Source organism: Dipodomys merriami, unplaced genomic scaffold (genome assembly GCF_024711535.1).
Source record: "Dipodomys merriami isolate MVZ:Mamm:240054 unplaced genomic scaffold, mDipMer1.0.p SCAF_1, whole genome shotgun sequence".
NCBI lineage: Eukaryota > Metazoa > Chordata > Mammalia > Rodentia > Heteromyidae > Dipodomys > Dipodomys merriami.
This window is the reverse complement of record NW_027202270.1, coordinates 39,247,869-39,273,577: the sequence shown is the minus strand read 5'-3', so window position 1 is coordinate 39,273,577 and position 25,709 is coordinate 39,247,869. Positions and strand designations below refer to the sequence as shown.

Sequence of the window (25,709 nt, the reverse complement as noted above, 5' to 3'; positions counted from 1 at the left end):
TTGTAGAGTCACAGCAGCCCGCCCTGGGAGTGGCTAGTTAGTTCTGAGGGCAGCATTTGGCTTTGCAGGAGCCAAGTTCATGGACAGTTTTTCCTTTGGGTATGCACTGCCATCCCATTTGTAACATTTCCTCATAAGGCCTCGGGTTTATGTACACAGTATAAAAGCAGATTTTACATCTGGGACCTTGCACCCTACTCCAACCTGCTTTCTCATGAGTCAATTTACCATACAATGAGAGAATGAGCTCCTGCGGGGAGAGACGATCAATTAGAGTGGAGAGCAGACAGAGACATTTCCATCACTAGACTTTAGGGACCCTTGCTTGTTTAAACACTAAGCTTTTCTCTTGAACACAGCTCCTCAGAGAATCGGAACACAGTAAAGCTGTTTTCAAGGGGATCACTGATGGTTTGAAAGATATCTCAGGCGGAAACATAAATTTCTCCATGGTTTTCAAGAGGGAGCAATTCCTTTGATTTTTTTCATGTTGGAGCAATGCAAACAAACATACTCCTCCCTCAGCCTTGCTTTTCCCTTTCCTTCTGGCTTCTTAGTCTTTTATATTAGAGGTAAGGGGAAGAGAACAAAGTGTTCTTCTTCAAAAGCTGGATTTGTGTTTCATGTAGTTGTTTGACAAACTTGAGCACAGCAATGAGGACAGCCACCTGCTCTTGCAGAATTCACACAGAGCTGGTTTCCACAGAGCCCCTTTCTGTCTCCAGAAAGGTCAGAGGTGAATTATGATGGCTGTTAGGAAATGAACCCAGTAGCAAGAGGACTGGGATCAGTCGGCACAAGAATTGTTTGAAATGTGTGCTTTAGAAGTGAAAAAAATCATTGTTCTTATCCCTGGAAGTTGATATAGCAGAGTGCTAGTGGCTGGAAAAGCCCACTGCTGAAGCAGAGGCTGGACTGCCTTCCCAACCGTGGAGCCTCAGGAGTAACACACACGTATATACGTATTGAAATCTGAACTTACATCTCAAGGAACAGAGCCAAGATTATACCAGACTGGAAGGAGATGGCTGAGTAAAGGCCTAACAAAAAAAGAACCCCACTGCCATTTCAAAAAGAGAACATTACAAATTCAGTGTGTTCATCCACATTTCAAATTTTAAGTTTGGACATTGGAATTAACTGGACATTTCTCTCTGCCACAGAAAGTAAGACAAACAATAGAAGGGTTTGTGAAGACTGAGTTAATTCTCAGATACCTCAAACAGTGTTGGCAAGTGATGTCACATTCAGTAAATGGTTTGGTATTCCAGGTAACTGTTACACTCCTTGGACTGAACTTACACAGAGGAGGAGAATCCAGAGTGTCTCAGCAGCAGGCACAGAGACCTCCAAGTTAGCAGTGTGGTTCCTCCCTTGGCTGCCTGCTATATAAGCCAGATTCTGCTTGCAGAGTCTCCTGAAGATGCTCATTGTTAAGGTTGAGCTGGACAAGAGTGATGGACGTACTCTGGACAGGCAAAAATGCCACAGCTATAGTAGCATTATTCTTCAGGAAAAGCAGTATTTGAAGGTATGTGATGGTTGGGACCATGTTATCCTGCAGCAAGCCCAGCAAATGTATTTTAAAGTCTATCCACCTGTAGAAACTGAACTTTAGAACAGTATTTAAGCCTTTTATTCCTGGATAGGTTGAAAAAAGCCTGATTCTAAAGTCTCACTAGTTCTTTTTATACTGTCTGCATCCACATGTGTGTTGCAGAGAGGAGAGAGGAGCTTGATTTAATCAAGTCTTGGAGATCAATGACTTCTAGGGTCAACTACAAGGCAAGCTGCTGTATCCCTCCTCCAATTGATAAGGCAAAATGTCTTATGAGCCTAGATTCCTTCTACAATTTAGCCTTGGTAAGAAAACTTCTAGAATTTACTGCTTTTGTGTTTGAGCCAATTATAGGGCCTGAACTCAGGGCCTTGTACTTTCATTTGACTCACTCAGTGCTGGCACTATACCACTTGCACATCTCCACACCTGACAATTCATTGGCTAATTGAAGGTAAGAGCTTCATGGAATTTTTGGCCAGGCTGGCTTTGAATCTCAATTCTCAGATCCTAGCTCCCCTGAGTAGCTGGGATTACAGGTATGATCCATGAGTTCTAGGCTTAGAATTTACTGCTATGGTGAGACAATCTATTGATATATTTTAACTTTTAATTAAAATTCTCTAATCATTCTATTAGAAGACTTTTCTCTTTAATTCCAATTAAATGATTGAACCTCTGGGTGAAAACATCAGCCTGGATTGCACGACAGTTTTAGAATGTTCTCTGTGATTATTCTTGTTCATAATGCTTTGTTTTAATTCTTTGGTTTTACATATATGAGCACCCAAATTCAAAGACAGAAAAATCCCACAAAGATATTGTGTCTTTGACTGTAGATGTTCTGATGTCCAACTAATGTGCTGTCTATGTACATTCCACAAAGTGTTTCTAAGGGAGCAAAGAACATTCCAAACAGTACTGCTACGTGCAACATTCTGGCAAGGGAGGAAAAGATACTTTATCAATTCACCAGCACTGGTCATGAAAGGAATGAATTTGAAGGGTTAGGGGACACCCACATAGACAGCCAGGTTCAAGCCCTAGGCCGCCGGCATGCTGTGATTACACACAACAATAAAAATAATTAATGGAGCATCTGACCCCATTGACTTTCAGATACTGACCACACAACCTCAACAATTCCCATTCCCTCCTTGATGACTCCCCTGCTGCTTCAGCCTGCCTGGCTGGACTGCGGGGGAGTATAGGAGCCTTTTTCTGGCTTTGTTCATAAGGCTGAACCAAAGGAGAGAGTTCCCCCTGACTTTCCACTCTTGTGCCTGGGCAAATAAATCAACTTCCGACATTACTAACATATTCCAGGTCATACATAAACACAAACATTATTAGATCTCAAAATTACTTTTAAGTTACTATCTTTTGGGTTTTAACCATTTCCCTATAAACATGGCTCAGAAAATTCTTACATGGAGCAAGGATGGCACCCAGTGGCCAAAGTGTTTCATCTCAGACCCTGTTTTCTCATGGATCTTCATTTCCTTATCTTCCTGAGGACAATGCACTGCCACCACACCTTTTCCTGAAGCAAGAGTTGAAATTCTAAATCTCTGCATTATATTTCCAAGTTGAAGCAAGTGTGATCATGCATGTGCACACACAGACACACATCCAAATTGAGGCATTATTAGGGGTTAATTCAGAAAAAGGCCTTCAAATTTTTTCATGTGCATTGTGTTGAAATCATCACACCTCAGATAAACATCAGAGATGTCCCTAAGATCAAACATCACATGGGAACTATTATATCAATGTAATCCCAGTTGCACACTCCTCAGTTTCTATCTTCCTTGAGTCGCTAGTTCCTAAGTTCTCATACCTTAAACATAAGACTTTATCTCCTGACAAGTGCTTTACATTAAACTGATGTTCACAATCTCATATCCTTGTTATCTTTCTTACAAGGTACTTGGCAGGCCTGGGGAGCACTTTATTATCATAAAGTGGGACTGCTCTTCTGCTTTTGAGCTTTCCAGATGTCAAGAGATTTCTATAGAGCTAGATAGTCAGATAGGTGAGATGTCAGAATAATGGATCATTACTCTCTTGCTAAGAATGATGCAATGTCTCCATAATGCTTACCACCTGCAATTTCCCTAGGTTTCTAAGCAGTCTGAAACCATGGGGCAAGAATCCACATGGATAGCACACCATAATCCAAAGAGAAATTTCTAATAAAGCAGTGCTGCATATTAATTAACCAAAGAGTACCACAAATAGTCTTCTTAAATACTTAAGCTCAGCTGAAAATTCTCTTAGACTTTTTCACCATGCATACTGAATAGCCTCCAAAACTGTCAAAATGGCACCAAGGTTATAATAATAATAATAATAATAATAATAATAATAGCTGAATCAAAAGAAATGACTTCTGGACACTGTACAAAAGGAAATCTACTCATTACCTGACTCATATAATCCCTCTGTACATCACCCTTATAATAATAAATTAATTATTGAAAAAAGAAGTGACTTCTAGATAAAATTCCACAATGTTGCTTCTGTTTTCCTACTCTGCCCTTGAAGAATAGTATTGATTTTTTTAAGATCAAAGCAGAACATTGGAGAGGGAAAATGTCAAAGCACGTGGGTCCATTTTTATTCATGCTTCTTTTGTGTTTGGTCTGTTTTTGAGAGAGAGTGTTGCTCTGTAGTTCATACTGATCTCAAACTCACTATATAGTGAGGCTAGACTCAACTTACGATCCTCCTGGCTCAGGCACCCAAGTACCAGGATTATAGGCATGTACCACACAGCACACTTTATTTTTTGTTTCTTGACTTTTAGTTGGTTCATATGTGCAATACAAATAATGTAAACCCTACCTATCAAATAGTTGAGAAGCTCATGTGAGCTAATGATGTGAGATGTTTTTATGTCTACTCCTCTTTTTCTGTATTTAAAACACTTTTACTGGGCTGGGAAGGTGGCTCAGTGGTAGAGCGCTTGCCTTGCATGCTTGAGGCCCTGGGTTTGATTCCTCAGCACCACATAAGCAAAAAGAAAAAAGCTGGAAGTGGTGCTGTGGCTCAAGTGGTAGAGCACTAGCCTTGAGCTGAAGAGCTGAGGGACAGCACCCAGGCCCAGAGTTCAGGCCCACGATTGGACCCAAAAAAACCCCAACACTTTTACTAAACGTTTATTTATAGGAAGCATTAGTATACAATGTGAATATTGATAAGATTAAGACTTGTTTTACCTAAAATAATCACTTTTCTCCTCATGAGTATTATTACATTTTATTACCCCTCAAGTACAGTCATCATGACAGACTTTGAAAAGTTACATATAAGATATAGTGAAATCAAGCTGAGCCAAATTTTCTACCAAACCCTAAAATTCTTAAGTAGTTATTCAATTCAAATGCTTGAGTATTCAAGAATCATTTAAAAGAAATCCCAAGATATTTTGACAACATTTATGCTGCTTTGTGTTTTATTGCCCCCTTTCCTTCTAGAGGTAAACTTTGTAGGCCCTTAAAGTTATAGCACTTCTTAGTTAGAAATGGCTTTGTTTTGCAGGTGAGAAACTTGAAACTCAAAAGTTTTAAATAAAGTAGGAGGTCTGGTTGCTGCTCTGTCTGTTGACTATTTGTTTGCTCTTGTCCTGCTGTTTCTGGTCTTACAAGGACTACACATAATGGCAATGCTAGCTCCTGAGACTCCAGAGCATGCTCAGATTAGACATTCTCCACTCACGTTATATTTCATGTGATGCTTTGGAACTGACAGAATCATGAGTTAAAACATAGTTTTAACAGTTCAGATGGCTCCATTTCCAAAGAAGAAACAACAACAACAAAACCAGAAAACCAAGCCGTGAAGAACTACCCAATAGGTATATGATTTTAAAAACAGGTAGAAGAGTCAAATTACAGAACAAAACAAAATTACACACACACGAAAAAACAACCCCAACAACAACAACAACAAAATCTGAGAAAGCTATTTTGAGGGCTGAAAAAATGATAAGGCTTTAAGAAAATTTAATCAGCAGGATGGTAGTAGTAGAACACCAGTAAATAAACTTATTTATAGAGGAAATTGCTGAAACAACTGGAAACAATTATGAAGAAGCAAGAAGCCTCTTCTCACAGCAGAGAAGAGAAACAATCCTACTGCAGAGAACTCCAAAGAGAATATGGCCAGAACTTATCTTACATAAACAAAACAAATCCCTTTATTTTCATATAGCTTAGGTTACATGGGGAAACTAGGAAACAAACAACTGAGAACATTTATTAAAGCAAGGGGTTTTAAGTAAGAGAAAGCAAGGACTGATACAATAATGTTCAGACATTCCTTTTGTCATAAGTCTCCATTTCATTATGCTCTATAAGTCCTCCTGCCTTAAAAATGACAAACAGTTTAATGAATTAGTTCATAAGGTGGGAGTTTTTTCAGCATTAAGCTACAAAGCATGACTGGAGGTGATATAAGTGTTTTAAAAATGAAGAAGCCAAGAATTCTCTCTTAAAAAATGCTCCTAGTATAACCATTTGATTAGACAGAGGCAATGCAGGTTTGTACTGCAAGGTAGGAAGCAGTAAGTATGAGGAAAAGGAAGGCCAAGTAAGGTCATTTTGCCTGAAGGACAGCTAGAAAAGCTCCAGGAAGAGAGGAATATTAAGGTGAATCCAATGGATTGTTAGGCCCTTAAATGTTCAGAAATGGGAACTGGGGCATGGAGGCAAATATAAGAAAGAACTGGAGTGGGAAACATTTAATACTACCAATGAAGGACATTGGTGAGTGACAACATAGCAAACAGCTTGGAAAAGTGAACTAGAGTTTAGAGTACTTTTAATGTCAAATAAGAGGATTGAAATGGACACAATCAAGAAACTCATAGAGGATGCTAAGCTTTGTGAGCAGCACCTGGCACCAAAAGTGGACTGTTCATCTGGCAGCAGGGTTCAGGGCGAATTTGGGGGAAGAGGGTTCTGTGGATGCTGAATGATCAGTGAGGGGAAATCAGCCATGGTGACTGCTAAGCTGTTCCTGGAATGAGCTCAGTCATTTCCTGGCTCCACATCTATCCTTGCACAAGGCTTGAAATAAAGGGAAACCAGGAAGAAGGTAGTGATACAGTTTCGATCTTGGGTTCTGGAATATTTTGATGCCTTTGGCCACTCTAGTTCCCTTCACAGGTCAGAGGTCAGGGCTCTTAGTGGGCTCCCCTCTAAAGGATCACCACCAGACCTACCACAACTGGCAACCAAAATGAATTGCCTTTATTTTACTGCCTTGGGTCCTGACTGCCTGGGCCTCTAAGTTTGACCTAAAAGGAGTGCAGTGAACTCAGCTCTGTTAATCAGGGGCTAGGAGAAGGTGTGAGAAAGCCTTAGGACTCCATTCTTCTTCCGAGTTCCCAGTGGCCTTCTGGAGACATTGTGCCTGCTTTGTTTTCAAAGGGAAAGAAGTGACAAATAGTGGCTGTATAAGTTGATCTGAGGTGAGCTCAGGGTCATCACAGGATGTATTCGGGTCAGGCAGGTCCTTGAAGAGTCCTCAATCCATAGCCAGCAGAGCTCAGCAGGAGGGAAGGCCAAGCTGGCCTTACAGACCTGGTCCCCACAAACCACTCCCTCCCCAGCAATTTCAGTACTCAGGAGTGACAAAGTACCACTGAGTGCTTTAGTACAAGGCACTCCACATACTTATGGACAGGGCCTGAGCAGTGCTGGCTACTGGCGTGGGAGCAGAAGATGCCCTTTAAAGGCACTGTACTGAGGTGGCTGCCCCCCCCCCCAGTCAGTTTCCCTCTGGAAGTTCAATAACTCTACCTGATGGAGAAAACAAAACAAAAGCAAAAAATACCCAAAATGTAGACATCAAGCTCAACGTGAACACCATTTAAAGTCAAACCAACCCCCTAAATTAGAGATACAAGGATGAAGGAGGAGTCAGAATAGGTCAGCTGTAAGGTGAACTAAATTGCATGCACATAGCTGTGGTGTTCTCATTTAAACCCCGTGGAAATCATTGAAGTGCACTGGGAAGCTGTGATGAAATTCCTAAAAGCAGCATTTCTGAGAGAGAGAGAGAACTAAGAAGTAACCAGAGAAACAAGCCACAATTTGGGGTCCTTTCTGGAACTGAAGTGTTGGCCTATCCCAGGCTGTGGAGGAGGCTCAGAAGCAGCAGCTGTCTGGAGGGAGAGGATGTAGAGTTGCTTCTACCCCCATGAGGTGGCATGATCTATCCTGTCTCTATCATGGGTGACCTTCCAGGGGGGCCACTCCTCTTAATTCCTGCTGTTACCTTGTGCTGGGTGGAGGTCATCATGTGACTGGTTCTCTGCAGAATGTATTCTTCATAAATGGGTACTGCAGGGCAGGGCTTTTCCACATTTAGGAAATGGTAGCCATGGCAGTGGGCAGTGGTTACTGTGTGTGGTGCTTCTGTGCCAAATAGGGACAAGACACTCATTTACTAAAAGGCATCCCTCCCCAACCGGGGCTAGCCTGGTGCATGGGATAGCCGTCAGTCCTGCCTGCTCCCCGAGGATCGTGTGAGGACACGTGACAGACGCAAGCCATTGACACACCAGTATCAGCCATGCTGAAACCTAAAGCTTTTTTCTTCATAAGACTACTTCTTGAACCAAAGTGCTTCTCAAACATGAGAAAACAGCCTTGAAAAATCACATCCGTGGCTTAGTCTGCAGAGGAGGCCATATCATCCTGTTTTGGCCATTCTTATTGCAGCACAGGGCTCTTCTATTCTTGGTACTTTATTTTATTTACTTTACCAGGATATTAATCTGTGGGCTGAGGCATTAGCATGGAAAACTTGAAATATGTACAAGGGAATCCAAATGCAAACAGCCAACTTGAGTTACTAGCTTTTAATTACCGCGGCCGTTACAGTGACGTAAATGAGTCTCTCTGATTGCAGCTGTAACCCATGTAGTTCTGAATTGGAAGAAGGGGTGATTGAATTGGCAATATAACATGAGGACATCTACCAGTTGGTTTTAATTGGTAAATTGGCAGTATATAGGGATAACCATTTGGTCTGTCCATAGCACTGGAAACCAAGGCAAGTACATAAAATCACAGGAGCATATAATTGGTGTACTAAACTCATTTTCTTATGTTATCCCAGCTGGCATCTCCAGGTTATTAAAAGCCTTTAAAACCACCATCTTCAAAGAGATCTAATTGTCAATATGGTCTTTGTACATTAATCCGGTTAGCACAGAGCTGAATAGATATAAACAGGCAACTAAAATCTACACAAATTTTCTATATACAACTTTCTTATTTCAAGTTCATGAAAGACCAATAAATCTTAATGAGTATACAAACCATTTTGTGTATCCTGGTTTCCTCATTAGATGCATAAGGCAATCAACCCATAAAAGGTAATTTATTAACAGTATAAATTGAATCAGACTTTTAAAGATGGTTAATTCACTTGTTCCAGAAAGTGCTATGATCTTTGTGACTATTTCCTGAGGTATAAATGACACATCAGAATAAGGAAAAATAAGTCCAGGTTCTGACAAATCAGAACTGTAGCTGGAAAGTCTTGGGATACTTATAGCAATGTTTTCAACTCAAATCACATGGCATCTATCTACTACTAAATATCCGTCAGTGATTTTTTTTGCCAATGGGAGAACTAAAGTTACTCAAAGCAAAGAGAGAACAACTGTACCCTGTCATTCTAGAATAGAGAAAGAAATCCCAGGAAATGAAGAAGTATGTGAAAAGAAGACCAGATATAAAGAAGGGTAAGGTGGCATCAGCTTCTCAGTATAAGTAGTTGAGATTTACTACAGCTTATATACAATATGCCTTATATACAGCCTTCCTTTAGCCACACCATCTGGGAGTACAAGTTAAAGGAAATTAAGAGCAATTAGTGCTGCATATCAAAATCTCTATATTATAGGATCTGCATTTTTCCTTCTTCCTGGGCGGGTTCAGTGTTTACATTATCTGTCCTTACAACGTGACCATTCAACCTGCACTGATCCTCTCATTCTCTGCTGATCATGCTGGAATGGAAGGGGCCCTCACTCTGGTCTTTAGTGATGTTCCTGCCACTGAGGTGCCACCTTCTGGTGTGTGCTGCTGTCAGTCTAGGGGCTGAGTTATGGTGAGGGGGTATGTGTGTAATGTGCTTGAACCACTATTAAGTCTGTTTTGTTCACTCATGTTCTAGCTAAGAGCATGAATCCATAGACAACTGAGATAAGGGACAGATACATTTTATGCTGGACTTGCAGTCATCTAAATAGCGAGGTTTATGGAATTTTCACTTTAATTAGGAAAGAATTCTTTCTCTCTTCCTCCCCCCCCCTTTTACTGAGGTTTGAACTCAGGGCTTTGCATTTGCCAGGTATGCACTCTACCCCGAGTCATGCTTCCAGCCAGGGAAGAATTATTGACTCAGACGGATCTCAGTTTCTTATGTGAATAATAACCACATCTCACTGAGCTCTCAGATACTTCTGCACCCCAGGTTTGGTGCAGCTGGGGCTTCTGCTGAGGTTTGTCATATGTTTGGGTGTTTTTGACATCCATATCTCTTTTAGCACCAGATGTTGAAATCCTTTCTTCCCAAATACTGTACTGGTCCCAGAGGAGTACAAACATCAACTGTCCCTTAATGCATGAAATCTCATCGGTAACTCTGATTCTGGATTTCAAATAAGTACCCCTTTTTCCTTTTTCAGCTATCCTTATTTTAAAAGGCATCACAAGAAACAAAGGTTAAAGTATATTCAAATATAAACATGGCTTGTCTTTCAATATCGGCCAAAGCAAAGCTTTGTCTTCCTGAGATTCAGCTAGCTACATACAGTGTTAGAAAAGTGTCACTGTGTTATCTTCCAGCCTGGAATTTCTAGAAATACTTTTGTACTCTCAATGTGCAGGATTATTTTAAGCCCACTACATTTTAATGTTATTGCTGCTGTTACAATAGACACCAGCTACCAATTACAATAACGTTTTATTTATATATCAAGAAAAAAAGCCATTTGGTTAAAATTATCAACTATATTTCAATTACTTTGTAATGAGATATTAGCTAATATCTTTTGAGAAAATCTAGAGTAAATCAGTTAAGTTAATAATCTTGATAATTTTAAGATGAAATAACCCTATGTTCTCAAATTTAAATACTTCATATTTCCAGCATGTTTGTGAGCTAACAATAGAAAAGTATGGCAAAGTCTAGACAATGGGTTTTTCCGAAGGGAAGAATTAAGTCTAAATGTAGGTCAATAACCTTCAGAAAGTGGACAGCTATGGATTTTAGTTTGCTATTGCTCAGGAAAGGTCCCGTAATTTCAGTCACATTTGTTCACTGTGAGCTTTTCTATGTTTCTTCCTGTCCATCAGGCTCCTCTTTTAGCAATGATAATAAATATAATAAAATATAATAATAGAAAATTTAATCAGAAATTAGGACATTTAGTCAGGAATTCGATATTTCCATAAGTAAGATTTTTAGGTAACTAAACCTTTCTGATATTTTCTTTTATTTTAAACATTATTTGTAAGCTGATACATTAAAAACAACAATTATCTGTACTGATGGCAATACCATGTGATAATTTATGGTACATGTCTACTAAACTTTATTAGCTAAAGCAAAAAACCTAGCTAGGCAGGAGTGGCTCATGATGGTAATCCTAGCTACTCAGGAAACTGAAATCTGAGGATCGTGGTTCAAAGCCAGTCCAGGCAGGAAAGTCCATGAGACTTTTATCTCCAATTCACTACCCCAAATTCCAGAAGTAGAGCTGTGACTCAAGTGTTAGAGCACTAGCCTTGAGCAAAAAAGATCAAGAACAGTGCCTGCGTTCAAGCCCTAGGGTGCATGTGTGTGCGTACACACACACACACACACACACACACACACACGCATGTGCATGCACACACATTAAACATTTTTGCTGTATTAAATATACTGAAGTTTTTATAAGGCATATATGATAGTTATATATATTACCATGATTTTAACAGTCTTTTAATGAATAATTGGTTTGAGTTCTAGAATACTGATGTTCTTTAAATTTATGTAACCATTCATCTATTCATTCATCTATTTAGCTAGTATTGATTGTTACTATGTTCCAAGTAACTTAAAAGGCAGTAGAAATAGAGCAGTGAGTAAAATACAGAAAGCCCTGCTCTAAGGGAGATCATCTTCCAGTCAGTATGTGCTAAAGATGCCAATAGTGTGTTCTTAGATTTCTCAACTTCTAGAACCATAAGCCAAACAATGCTGAACTCCTTATAACTTACTTAGGCTTGTGTACTTTTTCCAGTAAGAGAACAAGATAATATACAGGGTGTTGGGCATTACACATATGGGTCTGGCTGCTGTTTTTTTTTTATTAATAAGTTTTTTTATTGTGAAAATACCGTACAGAGGGGTTACAATTACATGAGCAAGGTAATGAGTACATTTCTTATTAAGCATTGTTGCCTGCTCCTTTGTTTCCCGTTACCATCCCTGCCCTCCCATCTTCCCCACCCCCCACTGCCAAAGTTATAAAGTTCGTTTTTCAACATAACGTCTTGTACATTTTGATTGCTTTGTCTTCCTTCTTAGATGTCAGTTATTTTCTCTGCCTGGTTCCATTTCTCCTTTTGATCTGAGGTGTCATTGTTGGTCTCTTTCCTAAGTGTTTGCCTAATGATAAACCACATTTCTGGATAGGGACCAAGTCGTTAATAGCATGCTTCCTGTCACTTACACACTCATTTCTTCTATTCCTACTTGCAATGTTTGAGGTCTTTGTTCCATTATATTGTTTATGTGACTCAGTTCTAATAATCTGGTTCTATTACTAGGCTCAAAAGTCTCTGTGGCATATTTTTTCCTCAGAGAATGAATATATCTAAATGCAAATAACAAGCATAAAATCTAGCTTTATGGTTGTTGATTAGAGATGGAATCTCATCAGCTTTACTGCCTCGTCTGGACTCGAACTGTGATTCTTTAGACCTCAGCTTCCTGAGTAGCTAGGAAAACAGGTGTGAACCAAAAGTACCAGGCCCACTAAACCTTTTTAAAGGAAGGAAAATGTTTTCTTACCTCCTTATGTATCAACCACTTCTAAAACTGCCTGGAAAATTCAAAGAAACATAGGTCCCATGGTTTCCCCTATTTGCAATAACTAGCATATATCTAGGACAAGCAGAAGAGGTCAAAGCTATGTACATATGACCATATAGCCTGATGTTAAGTGAGCCCCAAGATAGGGACACAGAGGTTTTATCTTTGTTGCTGATCTTCTTAATGTACTTATAATGTACTATGTAATTTTTTTCTTTCTTTTGTATGTTCTTCCCCCATGGTATAACCCCTGTGGTCACTGTATTTGATTCCAGTGCCCTGCATCATGTATATACATTTTTCTAATTTGGGGAAGTGAAATAACAAAATGCTGAAACAAGGATACAGGATGACACATTGTAACAATGAGATGTACAAGACAGTATGTTGAAAACGAACTTTACAACTTTGCGGGGGGAGGGGTAGTGAGAGAGGGGAGGGAGAAGTTGGGGAAGTGGGCAGGAAAGGGATGTTTGGGAAATATAAAGGAAGGTGTAACAATACTCCATAGGAAGTGGACTCATTACCTTGCTCATGTAATTGTAACCCCTCTGTACAGTATCTTTACAATAAAAATATATATATTAAAAATAAATAAATAAAACTGCCTGGTAGGACTGTAGGGAAAAAATTGAAATTCTAGACTGTGTTGAAGGGAGGAATGGTGAATAAGATAAAAAGGAATATCCAAGACTCATTCATAGACTATCAGATATTGGAGGGTCACCCTGAGCAGTAGTCAAGCATGATGGTTAAGTATTCCAGTTCTGGAGCCAGATTATGGTATCCACTATGGTCATTTGACCTTGGCCTAGATATTCAGCATTCCATGCCTCAGTTTACTCACCTGCAAAATAATGTGTATAGCACTTCACAGGGTTATGAGGATTAAATGAATGAATTCAGGTACAGCACTGCACTATGCTTGGCACACAGTAAGCAGTAAGCATGTAGTAAATATATTATCTCAATTTCTTCACACACTTTTATACATAAAGAAGATAGTAACACATTAAGATTTTAAGTGAACAGAAAGTTAATAGTAAAACCACATCAAAATCAGAGGTCCTAGGGCTAGAAGTATGGCTTAAATGGTAGGACTTGAGTTCAAACCCCAGTAACTACAAAAACAAACAAAGATCCTAGAGATCTTGACTCTTACCATATTACACAGATTTTTATGCTTATATAACAAATAGGAAGAGATTCAGGATAATTTAAAAAATTATGAATGAACTACTAAATTATATGTTGAGTTGCTCTTTCCTCTCTAAAATGCAAATATCCAGACATACTCTGCCCAGCTCTGTTCCCTTAATCCTTGCAGCAGGACTAGTTCTATAGAGACAGGTGACAGGATTGGGACAACAGATGAAGTTAAATTTTATAAATCAGTAGTGCCACCATTTCTTTCCTTACCTTGAACTTGTCAACTTCTGCTTTTGAACATGTGGCATGGTACGATAGCACCTAATTCAGAAAGAAAACAAAAAAAGAACTTCAATAATGAAAAACAGGACAGCATTTTCTGAAATTCTCTTGGATTACAAAACAACTTTCTCATGAGATGGTTTCGATATAACAGTAGATTTGAGTGTATGATAAAAGATTTTCATGAATCATCTGTGACGAAGATCAAAAGCAGGTGAGCCTGTCACCATGTCATGTAAGCTGAAATTGCCTTATCATATATAATTCAGAGACAGAGGCCTAAAAGGAGGTCCATTCACAGGCTCCATGAGATTGGGTGATCAGAAGCTGCTGCTCTGCTCAGAGAAATATTAGTAGAAGCATTCATTTGGTTTTTCTTTCTTCCCTTTATTCCATCTTTAAAATCTGTTATCTCTGAGTAAACAGCCGTGTCAATGTCAGCTTCTTATGGATAGCTGAAACAGAAAGGAGGCTGGTAAAATTGGAGCTGGCTCAAGTGGTAGAGCACCTTGAATGAAAAAGCCCAGTGACAGTGTCCAGGCCCTGAGTTCAAGCCCCAGAACCAGCATGCGCGCGCGCACACACACACACACACACACACACACACACACACACACACACACACACACACACACACACACACACACACACACACACACACACACACACACACACACACACACACACACACACACACACACACACACACACACACACCCCAGATTGGGTCTAGGCTGCTCTGTCCAGGGCTGTTTCTTCTTTTTTATGGAACAACCACATGCTTACGCCAGTGTTGGTATGTTATAAGGCAGTCATGTAATATATATAATGGCTGTGTTTTCTAGGTTTTATGTTTTAAATACACTCTTAATCTATATGAATTATAAATAAGTTTGAGACATGTTAAATCTTTCTGTTTCTACCAAGTTTAGAGGACTAATTCGGTTCTGAAAGTAACTCAGCATTTCTCATTTAGCCATAGGACTCCAGTGTGTGTGTGTGTGTGTGTGTGTGTGTGTGTGTGTGTGTGTGTGTGTGTGTGTGTGTGTGTGTGTGTGTGTGTGTGTGTGTATCCTGGGACCCAATCTCAGGGCCTGGGTGCTATCCTTGAGCTTTTACCCTCAAGGCTAGTGCTCTACTACTTGATCCATAGTTCCATTGATGACCTTTTGGTAGTTAATTGAAGCATCTCATGGACTTTCTTGCCCAGGCTGACTTCAAACTGATCCACAGATCTCAGCCTCCTCAGCAGGTAGGATTACAGCTGTGAATCATCAGCACCCAGTGAGATTTCATTTTTTAAGTGATAAAGAAATATAGTAACATGATTACCTAGTGACCTATGAGCCAAGAACTTTGGTGCACAAGCCATGTGTGGATGGGCACACTCAACAATGGGCAGCAGTGGAGGCAGTGTCTATGGGGGTTAGAACCCAGCCTCCTCAGCAGCACTTCTGGGGTGCATCTCATTCCCAGCATTGTGAGGTAAGGCAATCTCTTTGAGTATCTTGAAAATGGCATAATAGTGCTACTACAGAATCATTCTCTTCTTAAATCATTAATCTGGGTTGTTTGGGTTTGGTTTTTTGAGACAGAGTTTTATTACATAGTCTAAGTAGGCCTCAAACTTGTGATCTTCTGTCTCAGCCTCTCAAGTGCTGGGATTACAGAAACGCATCACCACTCTTGGCTATCAGCAATCTATTCTTCAAGATTCGAGGTTCCACCTGAAAATATTCATGAGAGTTATTTTCCTTTGCTTTTAGTTGGAAGTACTATAATGCATGGTAAAGTATGTAACAACTTTTTAAAAAAAGAAACATTTATTATTATTATTATTATTATTATTATTATTATTATTATTATTATTATTATTATTTTGACGGTCTTGGGGCTTGAAATCAGGGCCTGGGCACTGTCCTTGAGCTTCTTTTTGCTCAAGGCTAGCACTCTACCACTTGAGCCACAGCACCACTTCTGGCTTTTTTCTCTGTATGTGGTACTGAGGAATCAAACCCAGGGCTTCATGAATGCTAGGCAAGCACTTTACCACTAAGACATATTAACAGCCCTTTTTTAGGTAACTTTTTGAGTAATATTTACATGTGTATATAAAAACCAAAGAATTATGCTAGGTTTTAAGTTGTTCTAAATACCACTTTTTAAGGTCTCCTTTTTATTTCTCATTATAACCTGTTTTCTCACTGACTATTTCTTTTTTTTATGTTTTCTTCAATTCCCTTCCAACTTTGTGAGAAACTCACAGAGGTGTATTTATTAGAGATCAATACATTCTATGAGGTTTACTTATTAACAACAAAGCAGGGCTGGGAAGGTGGCTCAGTGGTAGAGTGCTTGTTGTCTTGCATGCATGAGGCCCTGGGTTCGATTCCTCAGTACCCCATAAACAGGAAAAAAAATCTGGAAATGGTGCTGTATCTCAAATGGTAGAGTGCTAGCCTTGAGCTGAAGAGCTGAGGGACAGCGTTCAGGCCCCATGATGGAAAAAACCAAGAACCAAAACACACAACAAAGCAATTTTCTGCTAGGAAAATGTTAAGCACAGCAAAAGTCTGTGAGTATGGGTTTGTACTTCAGAGTTCTTAAGAAGATTAAATGCAATAACACATGTCAAATCAACATAAAACTATCAAATGACATTTATTATATTACTTTTATTTAAAATTCTACCCTAGATATATTTGTATCATCATATCTTCATTGATTGTAATTTTTACTAAGTATTTTAAATACAAAAGTAACAATAGATTTTCCTTTAATTAAATTTTGTTATGATTAAACTATCATTTTAGAGTTTCTTACTGTTCACAAATAAGAGATGTTGCAGATTCCATATTCAAAACATTTATTTTCCTTAAAAATTACAAAAAGTCCAAATTCAAGATGCAGTTCAAAATCCTGCCACCAGATGGTGCTTACCTAGGCTACACTAAAAAGTGTACAAAGCTTGGTACTATCTGTTTAAATCAACTTGTCCCACTTTTTTATTATTAAAAAAGTTATTAACTTTACTAAATTGAAACTATTTGAGTCATTAAAGCAAACAATTATTACAAATTAAGTCCATACTTATTTAAGATTAGTTCCTTTTGGTTCTCTTGTTATTGAGGTATAGGTATTCTCTGTATTTTTTTGAATTTAAATCCTTATTAAATATATATTTGTAATCATTAATTTCCAAGATTTTTCTTCTTTTTTTGGTTTTGTTTTTGAGAGGAAGTAACTATGTTTCCCAATCTGTTCTCAAACTCTTATACTCAAATAATCTGTCCTGTGAGTAGCTGGGATTACATTTACGCATCACTATGCCTTTTAATGAACAAAAGTTTTACATTTTAATTTTGTGTGTATGTTGATTTTTTCATGGTTGTTGTTTTATGTGTCACTTTTAAGAACATTTTGCCTACTACCAATTCACCTACATTTCTTATAGTATATATTTTGAGATATATATCTTAGCTTGTATTTTATAATTACTTCTATAATACATATGAAATGAAATTTATGCATAGTATAAGATTAGATTGATAAGAAAATTCCTGTTAATTCCCTTTTCTTAAATCTTCCTTATTTACTCTATCTAATTTGACAAAGTTAATAAAAGGAAACTTTTCATGGGCAGGTTGTAATCTTTTTCATGAAAAGAATCCTGTAATAGGATGGGGAGGAGGTTAAGAAAACAATAGATGTGTAAATGTCTGTGGAGAGTATACATCTGTAAACCATTCCCTTCTGAAAGTTGGAAAGATTGCAATATAACTACAACTCCATCAGATGTGAAAAAAAATAAAATAAAAGGAAGCTTTTGCATTTGAACATTTTTGTTAGGAGAGTTCCTGTGTCCTTTTATATGACTCAAAGCCAGTAAGGAAGTGGAGGAGGGGTTTGGCTAAAAAAAATCGTTCAGCCATCTTCTCCTAAAAGTATGTAGTCCCATGTGAGTGACCAAGGAGAAGAAAATGCTAATAGAGAAGAATATGCTGCTGGGCACCAAAGAGCCTGCCAGTAAACCCGTCTGAAGGGATGGTAGCATCACTGCCATTAAGACTCCTTAGAAAAACCAGGAGCCTGAAGAAGCAGATTCTTTTTTTTTTTTTTTTTTTTTTTTGTCGGTCGTGGGGCTTGAACTCTGGGCCTGGGCACTGTCCCTCAGCTCTTCAGCTCAAGGCGAGCGCTCTACCACTTGAGCTACAGAGCCACTTCCGGTTTTCTGGTGGTTTTATTGGAGATAGGAGTCTCACGGTCTCTCCTGCCTGGGCTGGCTTTGAACCGCGATCCTCAGATCTCAGCCTCCTGAGTAGCTAGGAGTACAGGCGTGAGCCACCAGCACCCGGCTAAGAAGCAGATTCTTTAAGACAAGTCAGCTTTGAATCTTGCTAAGGAACTTTCCAATTTTTCCTTCCCAACCAGTTCTTACAGTTTTGTTCTAAAGGATTCCCTGGGCTTCATTCAGGAAGGTTGGGGGACTCCATTGCTCCAGTTGACCTTCCGTGTTTGCTTTGCACAGGGTGCAGCAATGAGAAACTCACTGCATCTGTACCCCTGGCCCATATCACATAGCCTCACACAGCTCTACCGACATGTAAAGGTATAACAGTGATCACGCTTAGTTCAGCTTCGTGTTGAAAAGACTATGATCAAATGTGATTAGCTCACTATTTTTAACAAGCATCTGCGAGATACTGCCAAGGTCCACAAAGGTCACAGACCACATCTGATTCACCTTCTTCCCCTTCGGTTTTGATTCTGCCATCAGCATTCCCCTGAGATAGCTTGAATCGAAGTAGAAGCTTTTGGCTGCCAGGCACTGACACATCCCCAGGTCCTTCTGCAGGAGTTTTGAAGCTGGAATATTATTCCTTCTTTATTTTTTTTTCCTATTTCAACAGTCTCTTCTCTGAGCCTTCATGACAGTGTACTATTTTGGTTTTCAACCTATCTCTCCTTCCTCTCACCCTCCTATGCTTTCTTTGCTAGTTCTGCCTTCACTCCAGATGTGAACCATTTCACACTCCATTTTGGCTTGGTCTTTTGTCCAAGGATATCATGTCCTGTCGTAGCTTTCTATACCCTTACTGTGTTGACAGCTTTCAAATTTAGTTCTAACCTCTTTTTTGTGTGTGTGTGGGGGGGGGGGGAGTCCGGTCGTGGGGCCTGAACTCTGGGCCTGGGCACTGTCCCTCAGCTCTTCAGTTCAAGGCTAGCACTCTACCACTTGAGCCACAGCGCCACTTCCAGCTTTATTCTTTTTGCTTATGTGGTGCTGAGGAATCGAACCCAGGACCTCATGCATACAAGACAAACGCTCTACCACTGAGCCACCTTCCTAGCCCTCTAACCTCTTGTTGAACTGTAGACTCGCAGATATAATGGCCAACATCATGAATTCCTACCCAGTGAACACCTTGACAGCTCAGATTTATCACCTGTGGGCATACCTGTTGATTTTCCCACGTGTGATGGGCAGAATAATACTCTCCCAGCCCACCCCACAAGATCTTCATGCTGAAGATGTTTCATCCCCAAATCTGCATGTATGTGATGTTAGATAATGAGACAAATGAAGGCTGTAGATGGAATTAACTTTACTCATGAACACATTGTAGTATGGCAAGAATAGTATTCTAAATTGTTGAGTGAGTTTCATGTAATTTCAGGGGACCTAGTGAGTGTAAGAAAGAGGCCAGAAGAGGCAGAGTTGGAGTGATGAAATGTGAGGCTAGCCAGTGCCATCTGCAAAGATGGAAGAGAACCATGATGAGGTTAAGGTAGGCTCTAGAAGCCAGAAAAGGAAAGGATGTGGATTATTATCTCATTAGCATCGCTTGAAAAAATGTAAACCTGCCCCCCACTGTGATTATTATCATAGAAGACCCTTTTAGACTTCTGATCTGCAGAAATGTAGATAAATACAGGCAGTTTTAATCTACAAAGGTTGTGATTACTGTTAAGGCAGCAACAGGAAGGCAAACTAACATACAAACATTATCTCCCTTGGCCTACATCAGTTACATACATGACACTTTAATCCATTGTTTAATGAAGAAATCAGATTTTTCTCCATTCCTCTTTTTATCACACCAAAGTCCATCAGAAAACGTATGTTCCACTCACATATTTTGACTCTTTCCTCTTCATTGGCACTACCTTGGTTCTGTCCGCTGTCATTTTCTCACCTGGGCTCCTGTAGTAATCCCTCCATTTCTTCCCAGGATATCTCAAATCTTTGAGACTATAAGAGCCACAGTTATCTTTCAAAAGCCAAAATCTGACGTTATCAAACCCTGCCCTCCAGCTGAAAACTTTTTTTTTTGTCTGTCATGGGGCTTGAACTCAGGGTCTAGGCACTGTCCCTTAAGCTTTTTCACTGAAGGCTAGTACTCTTATCACTTGAGCCACCTCTCCACTTCTGGATTCTTGTTGCTTAATTGGAGATAAGGGTCTGATTGGACCTGTCTGGATTGGCCTCAAAATGAGATCCTTAGATCTCAGCCTCCTGAATAGTTAGGATTACAGGCATGAGCCACTGGCTCCCAGCTCATGTTTTATTTTTCTGATATAGCAGTATGTTCTCAGCTAACTTTGTAACTACCCTGCCTTCACTGGATCTCCACTACATGTTGTTGCATTTTTTTCAAAGGCAACTGCAGCTTAGTTACAGGGCTTAATTTGAATCCCAGACAGGATCTGCCTATTGGCATCTTCCCAAAGTCCATTGAACGTTGCCCATGCTCTCTTCTCCCTATGGCAGTCCCACCCACCTCTTTTTGGATCTTACTATACACTAAGTGCTTTGCTATCTCAGAGCTTCTTCTGACATCATTACCTGGTTGGCACCCCCTTCTGAAATGAGGATGAATGTTACACATCTTCAGTGAGGTCTTATCTAGCTGTTTTGAGAAACCCTTTTCCCTGCCATTTTCTGTTGAGTTGACAGACTATTTCCTTCACTTCTCTTATCACAAATGGAGATGCTTATCTGTTTGATCCTGGCCTGCCTTGTCTACTATACTATGAACACCACTGTCATTGTTTGGATCTGAAATGTCTCCCAAAGCTCATGTATTGCAGACTGAGGTCTCAGTTGATGGTACCACTGGGAAATGCTGGAAACAGAGGCTTGTAAGTTACTAAGGGCAAGAGCATGCCTTTGAAGGGGCTGGTTTACCCCAGGCTCTTATCTCTGTTTGTGCTTTGCAGGTGCCCTAAAGTGAGTAAATTTGTTCTACCATGCATTTTATGCCATAATGTTTGGCCTCCTCTCTGGCCCAAAGCTGTGTAGTCAAATGACTATGGGTTACAACCGTGAGGCAAAATAAACCTTCCTTCTGTTTCTGTTGATGAAAAGTTGACTGAAACAACCCCACACTTGGTCTCCAGAGCATACTGTATCCTGTCCTTAAAAGTGGCCTGATACTTAATTGGTACTCAATATATTTAATGAGTTCAAGAATAAAATTATCAACTAAAAGAAAATAAGCTTGATTTCCCACATTCCTCTTTATTAGTAGGTTTAGTTGGTGGTTTTTTTTTAATCAATGAAACCATTATACACATTCCATATGAATATATACCGAGCAGTACAGGAAGGAATTCCAGACTGGTAAAAATACAGGACACTCCACTGAACCTGAATTTCACAACAGCAAAATGTTGCATACACTATTTATGACATACTTATACTAAAGTATGATTTGTCATTTATCTGAAATTCAACTTTATATAGGCCTCTTGTATTTTATCTGACAACCATACTTCAACTGGTCCCAAATTAACAAGGGAGAAAACAAATCTGGAGAATGCTAAGCCATACACCATGATGCTCATGTTCTCTCTTTGCTTTAACGCACATCTCCACCGACTTTTTCCTCACAGTACTTGGTCTGGCAGAATTACTAAATGCCTGGAGTATAAAATACTTTCTGTAATGCTTTGCCATTGTTGTGAGTTGAGTTGTGACCCTCAACCTGCCAATTTCACTTGCTGAATTCCTAACCCTTAGACTGTGACTATATTTGGAGGTAGACTTTTTAAAGTGGCAGTTAAGGTAAACTGAGATCATATGGGTGGGTACAAGTGCAATACTATGTGTATGGTTATAAGAGGAGGACACTAGAACACAGACAATACAGGGACTGAGAGGTGACCATTTAAGGACAAAGCAAAAAGATAGCTGTCTGCAAGCCAAGGAAAGAAACCTCAGAAGAAACCAAACCTGAAAATGCCTTGATCTTTCACTTAGCTTCTAGAACCATGAGAAAACAATTTTCTAGTGTCTAAACCACTAAGTTTGTGCTATTTTGTTAAATGTTATGGAGCCCTAACAATCTAGTACAGCCATGTAGGGAAAATCTGGGACAAAATTGAAGGAAAACAACAAATAATTTTTGATTACTTTTACTATAGCCAATCTTCAAAAGAAAGACATTGTTCTTTCATTTATGAAATAATATTATATGTCACTGGTAATGACTGAAATAAGCCTTTTATGGTTAATAATAAAACAAAGTAAGAATCATATGTTTCTAACTGCTATTTTAAAAAGTTTTGTAAATGAAAATTTCCTTCCACAATTTCAGACTATGTTGTAGGCTATTTGAATTCTCCAAACTGTACCTTTTGTAGTAGGGTCCAGGAGTTCCATACATTTTGAACAATAATCTCGTAGATTAAGTCCAAGCAGTTTAATTAAATGCATCATAGCTGTTTTGAAGAGTCATTTGCAAGACATAATTGTAAATACACTATCTTTAGAGAAAAGTTGGTAGATTACTCAAACTTAGCCAACTCATACACACTCAGTTTTTTGACAGGTAAGTAAAAATTTGTATGAAGTTTACATATAATGGTAATATAACATAATAGTAATCGAACACTTGTGTAAACATTAAATATGTAAACACTTGATAATTGAACACTTGAATAAACATTAAACTTTCACAAGAAAATTTCTATCCCAGATAGATTTTTCTTTTGTGTTGGTGTTAATTTTAGAAAATATTTTAAAGATAAATGTAGCAACTCAATTCTGTTGGTAATCTCTAACCTAGGGATTCTTCATAGTTTTAAAAATAAATCACTATTTACAAAACCCTGCTACTTGTGTTAACTTTTAGATTGGACTTGCTCCTAGCAAAACAAGCAGACCAAACAAGCGAGATAAAGTAATTATTATACCCATTAAGGACAGAAGAAAGGAGTCATGTTTTGTCAAGTATGCACAGCAGGAAAAGACAATTAACTGTATTTCAAGAGAAAAGCAATGCTCAGAGCAATGAAATAGGACCCCTGTATCACACTTTGCCCTCTGCCACATTTGGTTCACATCCTGAGCCAAAGTGCTTGTCTTGCAATTCCTGCAACTGCCCTCACAGTGGCTGAGGACAGAGTTCTCACCCCAGTTGTTTTGAATGCTAATTTGTTAAAGATCTGGGCAGCCTTTGCCTGTGACATGAGAAATGGACCATTGCGGGAAGCCGAACGAGAGAAATGTGAACAAAAAGAGCCACTTAATAGAGCCAGAGAACAAAAACCCCACTGAACACCCACACTGGCTGTCTCTACACAAAGGGATAACATGAATATTTACTGATATGTTTATGGTTCCAGTGGCAAAGTGGCACTTGGTAATTAAGCTGACATCAAATTTAAGCTAAGCTGATTTGAACTAAAACCCTGAACAATTTATACTGATGAGCTCTAAAGAAATAATGAAGCTTTGCTATCAGGAGTTGTCCTTTAGTCAAGAAAGGTGACAGACCCCAGGGGATGAAGAGCCAAATTACTTGGAATGACCTGACAGAAGTGTCATCTAGCTGTGCAAAGAGCCATACTCCAGGATTTCTCAACAAGCCGATGACAGGATTCAAACACATGGTGACGGAACAGATGTGTCCAGATTGAGGGAATCATCAGTTTCAATTGTCAACTATTTAAGAAGCTGCCTGCTGTCCAGTGAATGACCTATGTGTTCAAGGAAATACCTCAGCTAACTGGATTTGCCGTGTGATCTACTATCATCATATTCAGAGTATGTGTCATAAAATGTGCTTAAAAAAACTCTAAGAACTTAAACTCCTTGAATCTAAAGTAAAACACAGGATGCTTACAGATTCTGGAGTAAGAAATAAAATATTGAATCCATTGTGATTTAAGAATTGTTGACTTTTTAGCTACTACCCATAATAAAGGTAAGTCACACTTGTAGTTCATAGCAACATGTGTTCATGGGTAACCAATCATGTACAAGCTGTATTTATTTATTTATTTATAGTGCCAGTCCTGGGCCCTGAACTCAGGCCTGGGCATTGTCCCTGAGTTTCTTTGCTCAAGGCTAGTGGCTCTACCACTTGAGCCACAGCTCCACTTTCAGCTTTTTTGGTGGTTACTTGGATGTAAGAGTCTCTTGACCTTTCTTGCCTGGACTGGCTTGGAACAGGGATCCTCAGGGTTCAGCCTCTTGAGAAGCTAAGATTAGAGATGGGAGCCACTGGCACCCTACCCATTCATTTATTTTTAAAGGAAAGAAAGTATTTAAGGTGTTTATTTGAAAGTGAAAGGAAAGACTTGCAAGGGAAGTAGTGAGATGCTCCATTTGTTGAGGGGCCCCAAAGAGGAGTCCTGGTACCAGCCTTTGGATAGACTCTTTGGGCATTTTTTTAAACCCTCCTAGCAAATACATTGTACATTGAGACTAAATTTTATTTAATTGCCAGTAGGTAGTTGTAAGAAGCACTCTATTGAACCTGATTGTAAGATCTTAAAGGTAAGATGTGTTATGATTAATGAGCCATGGGGATGGAAGAAGGGACATGTGTGCTCTGGATTTGCAATCACTGGAATGTAAGACTAGAAGATACGACCTGTTGCATTGAACTGCTGGTCAGCACTCTGCTGGTGAAAGCTATAAAGTTACATTTTGAGAAAATCATAGATGCATGGGTTGAAATGACAAAGGATGTAGATATAATCTCAACAGCTTTGGCTTTGAAAAAACGGGCACAATTTATATGGAAACAGGAAGAAATAAAAATCATCTTTTAAATTGTGCTTGAGAAGGTATAAGTCAACATTACTTTGCAAAGAGCTTTGGACAAAACTTGTCTTCATAGCAATACCCCTACATGAGCTTCAATTTGAGATCTTCCAATCTTCGTTGTATTCTTCATAAAACGAACATGCTATTTTTACGTTTCTTCAGTCATTTGATAGAATGAGAAGCACATTCATCACCTATTCACTCAAATAAAAGATTTAACTTAGCCAAGTATGGTGTCTCATACCTTCAGTGTTCTACTAGGGAGATAAAGGTAGGAGGATATTGGTTTAAGAGAAGCACAGGCGAAAGACAGTGGTCCCTCTCCAAAAAATAAGCCTGCGATTTTAACATGTAACCCCAGCTACCCTGGAAGCCAACTCAGACAAAAGCTGAAACACAGAACTAAAAGCAAGAGGACTGCAGGTGGAGGATGCAGTTCCACCCCTGCAAGCACAAGTCCTTAAATTAAAATCTCTAGAACCACAAAATATTTAACGTAATCATTGCTTGCCGTCACACAGGTTAAAATTTTACTATCAGCGACGGCAATTTAAT

At 39.2% G+C, this 25,709-nt stretch overlaps 1 protein-coding gene across 1 annotated transcript in view; it reads right to left on the bottom strand.

The window, feature by feature from the left end:
- Pde11a (phosphodiesterase 11A) overlaps nucleotides 1-25,709 on the bottom strand; it is a 352,033-nt gene that overhangs the window by 113,641 nt on the left and 212,683 nt on the right. The window contains exon 10 of the mRNA XM_070020261.1: nucleotides 14,084-14,134. Within this exon, the coding sequence (XP_069876362.1) occupies nucleotides 14,084-14,134 (51 nt within the window). The remainder of the gene's footprint in view (nucleotides 1-14,083; nucleotides 14,135-25,709) is intronic.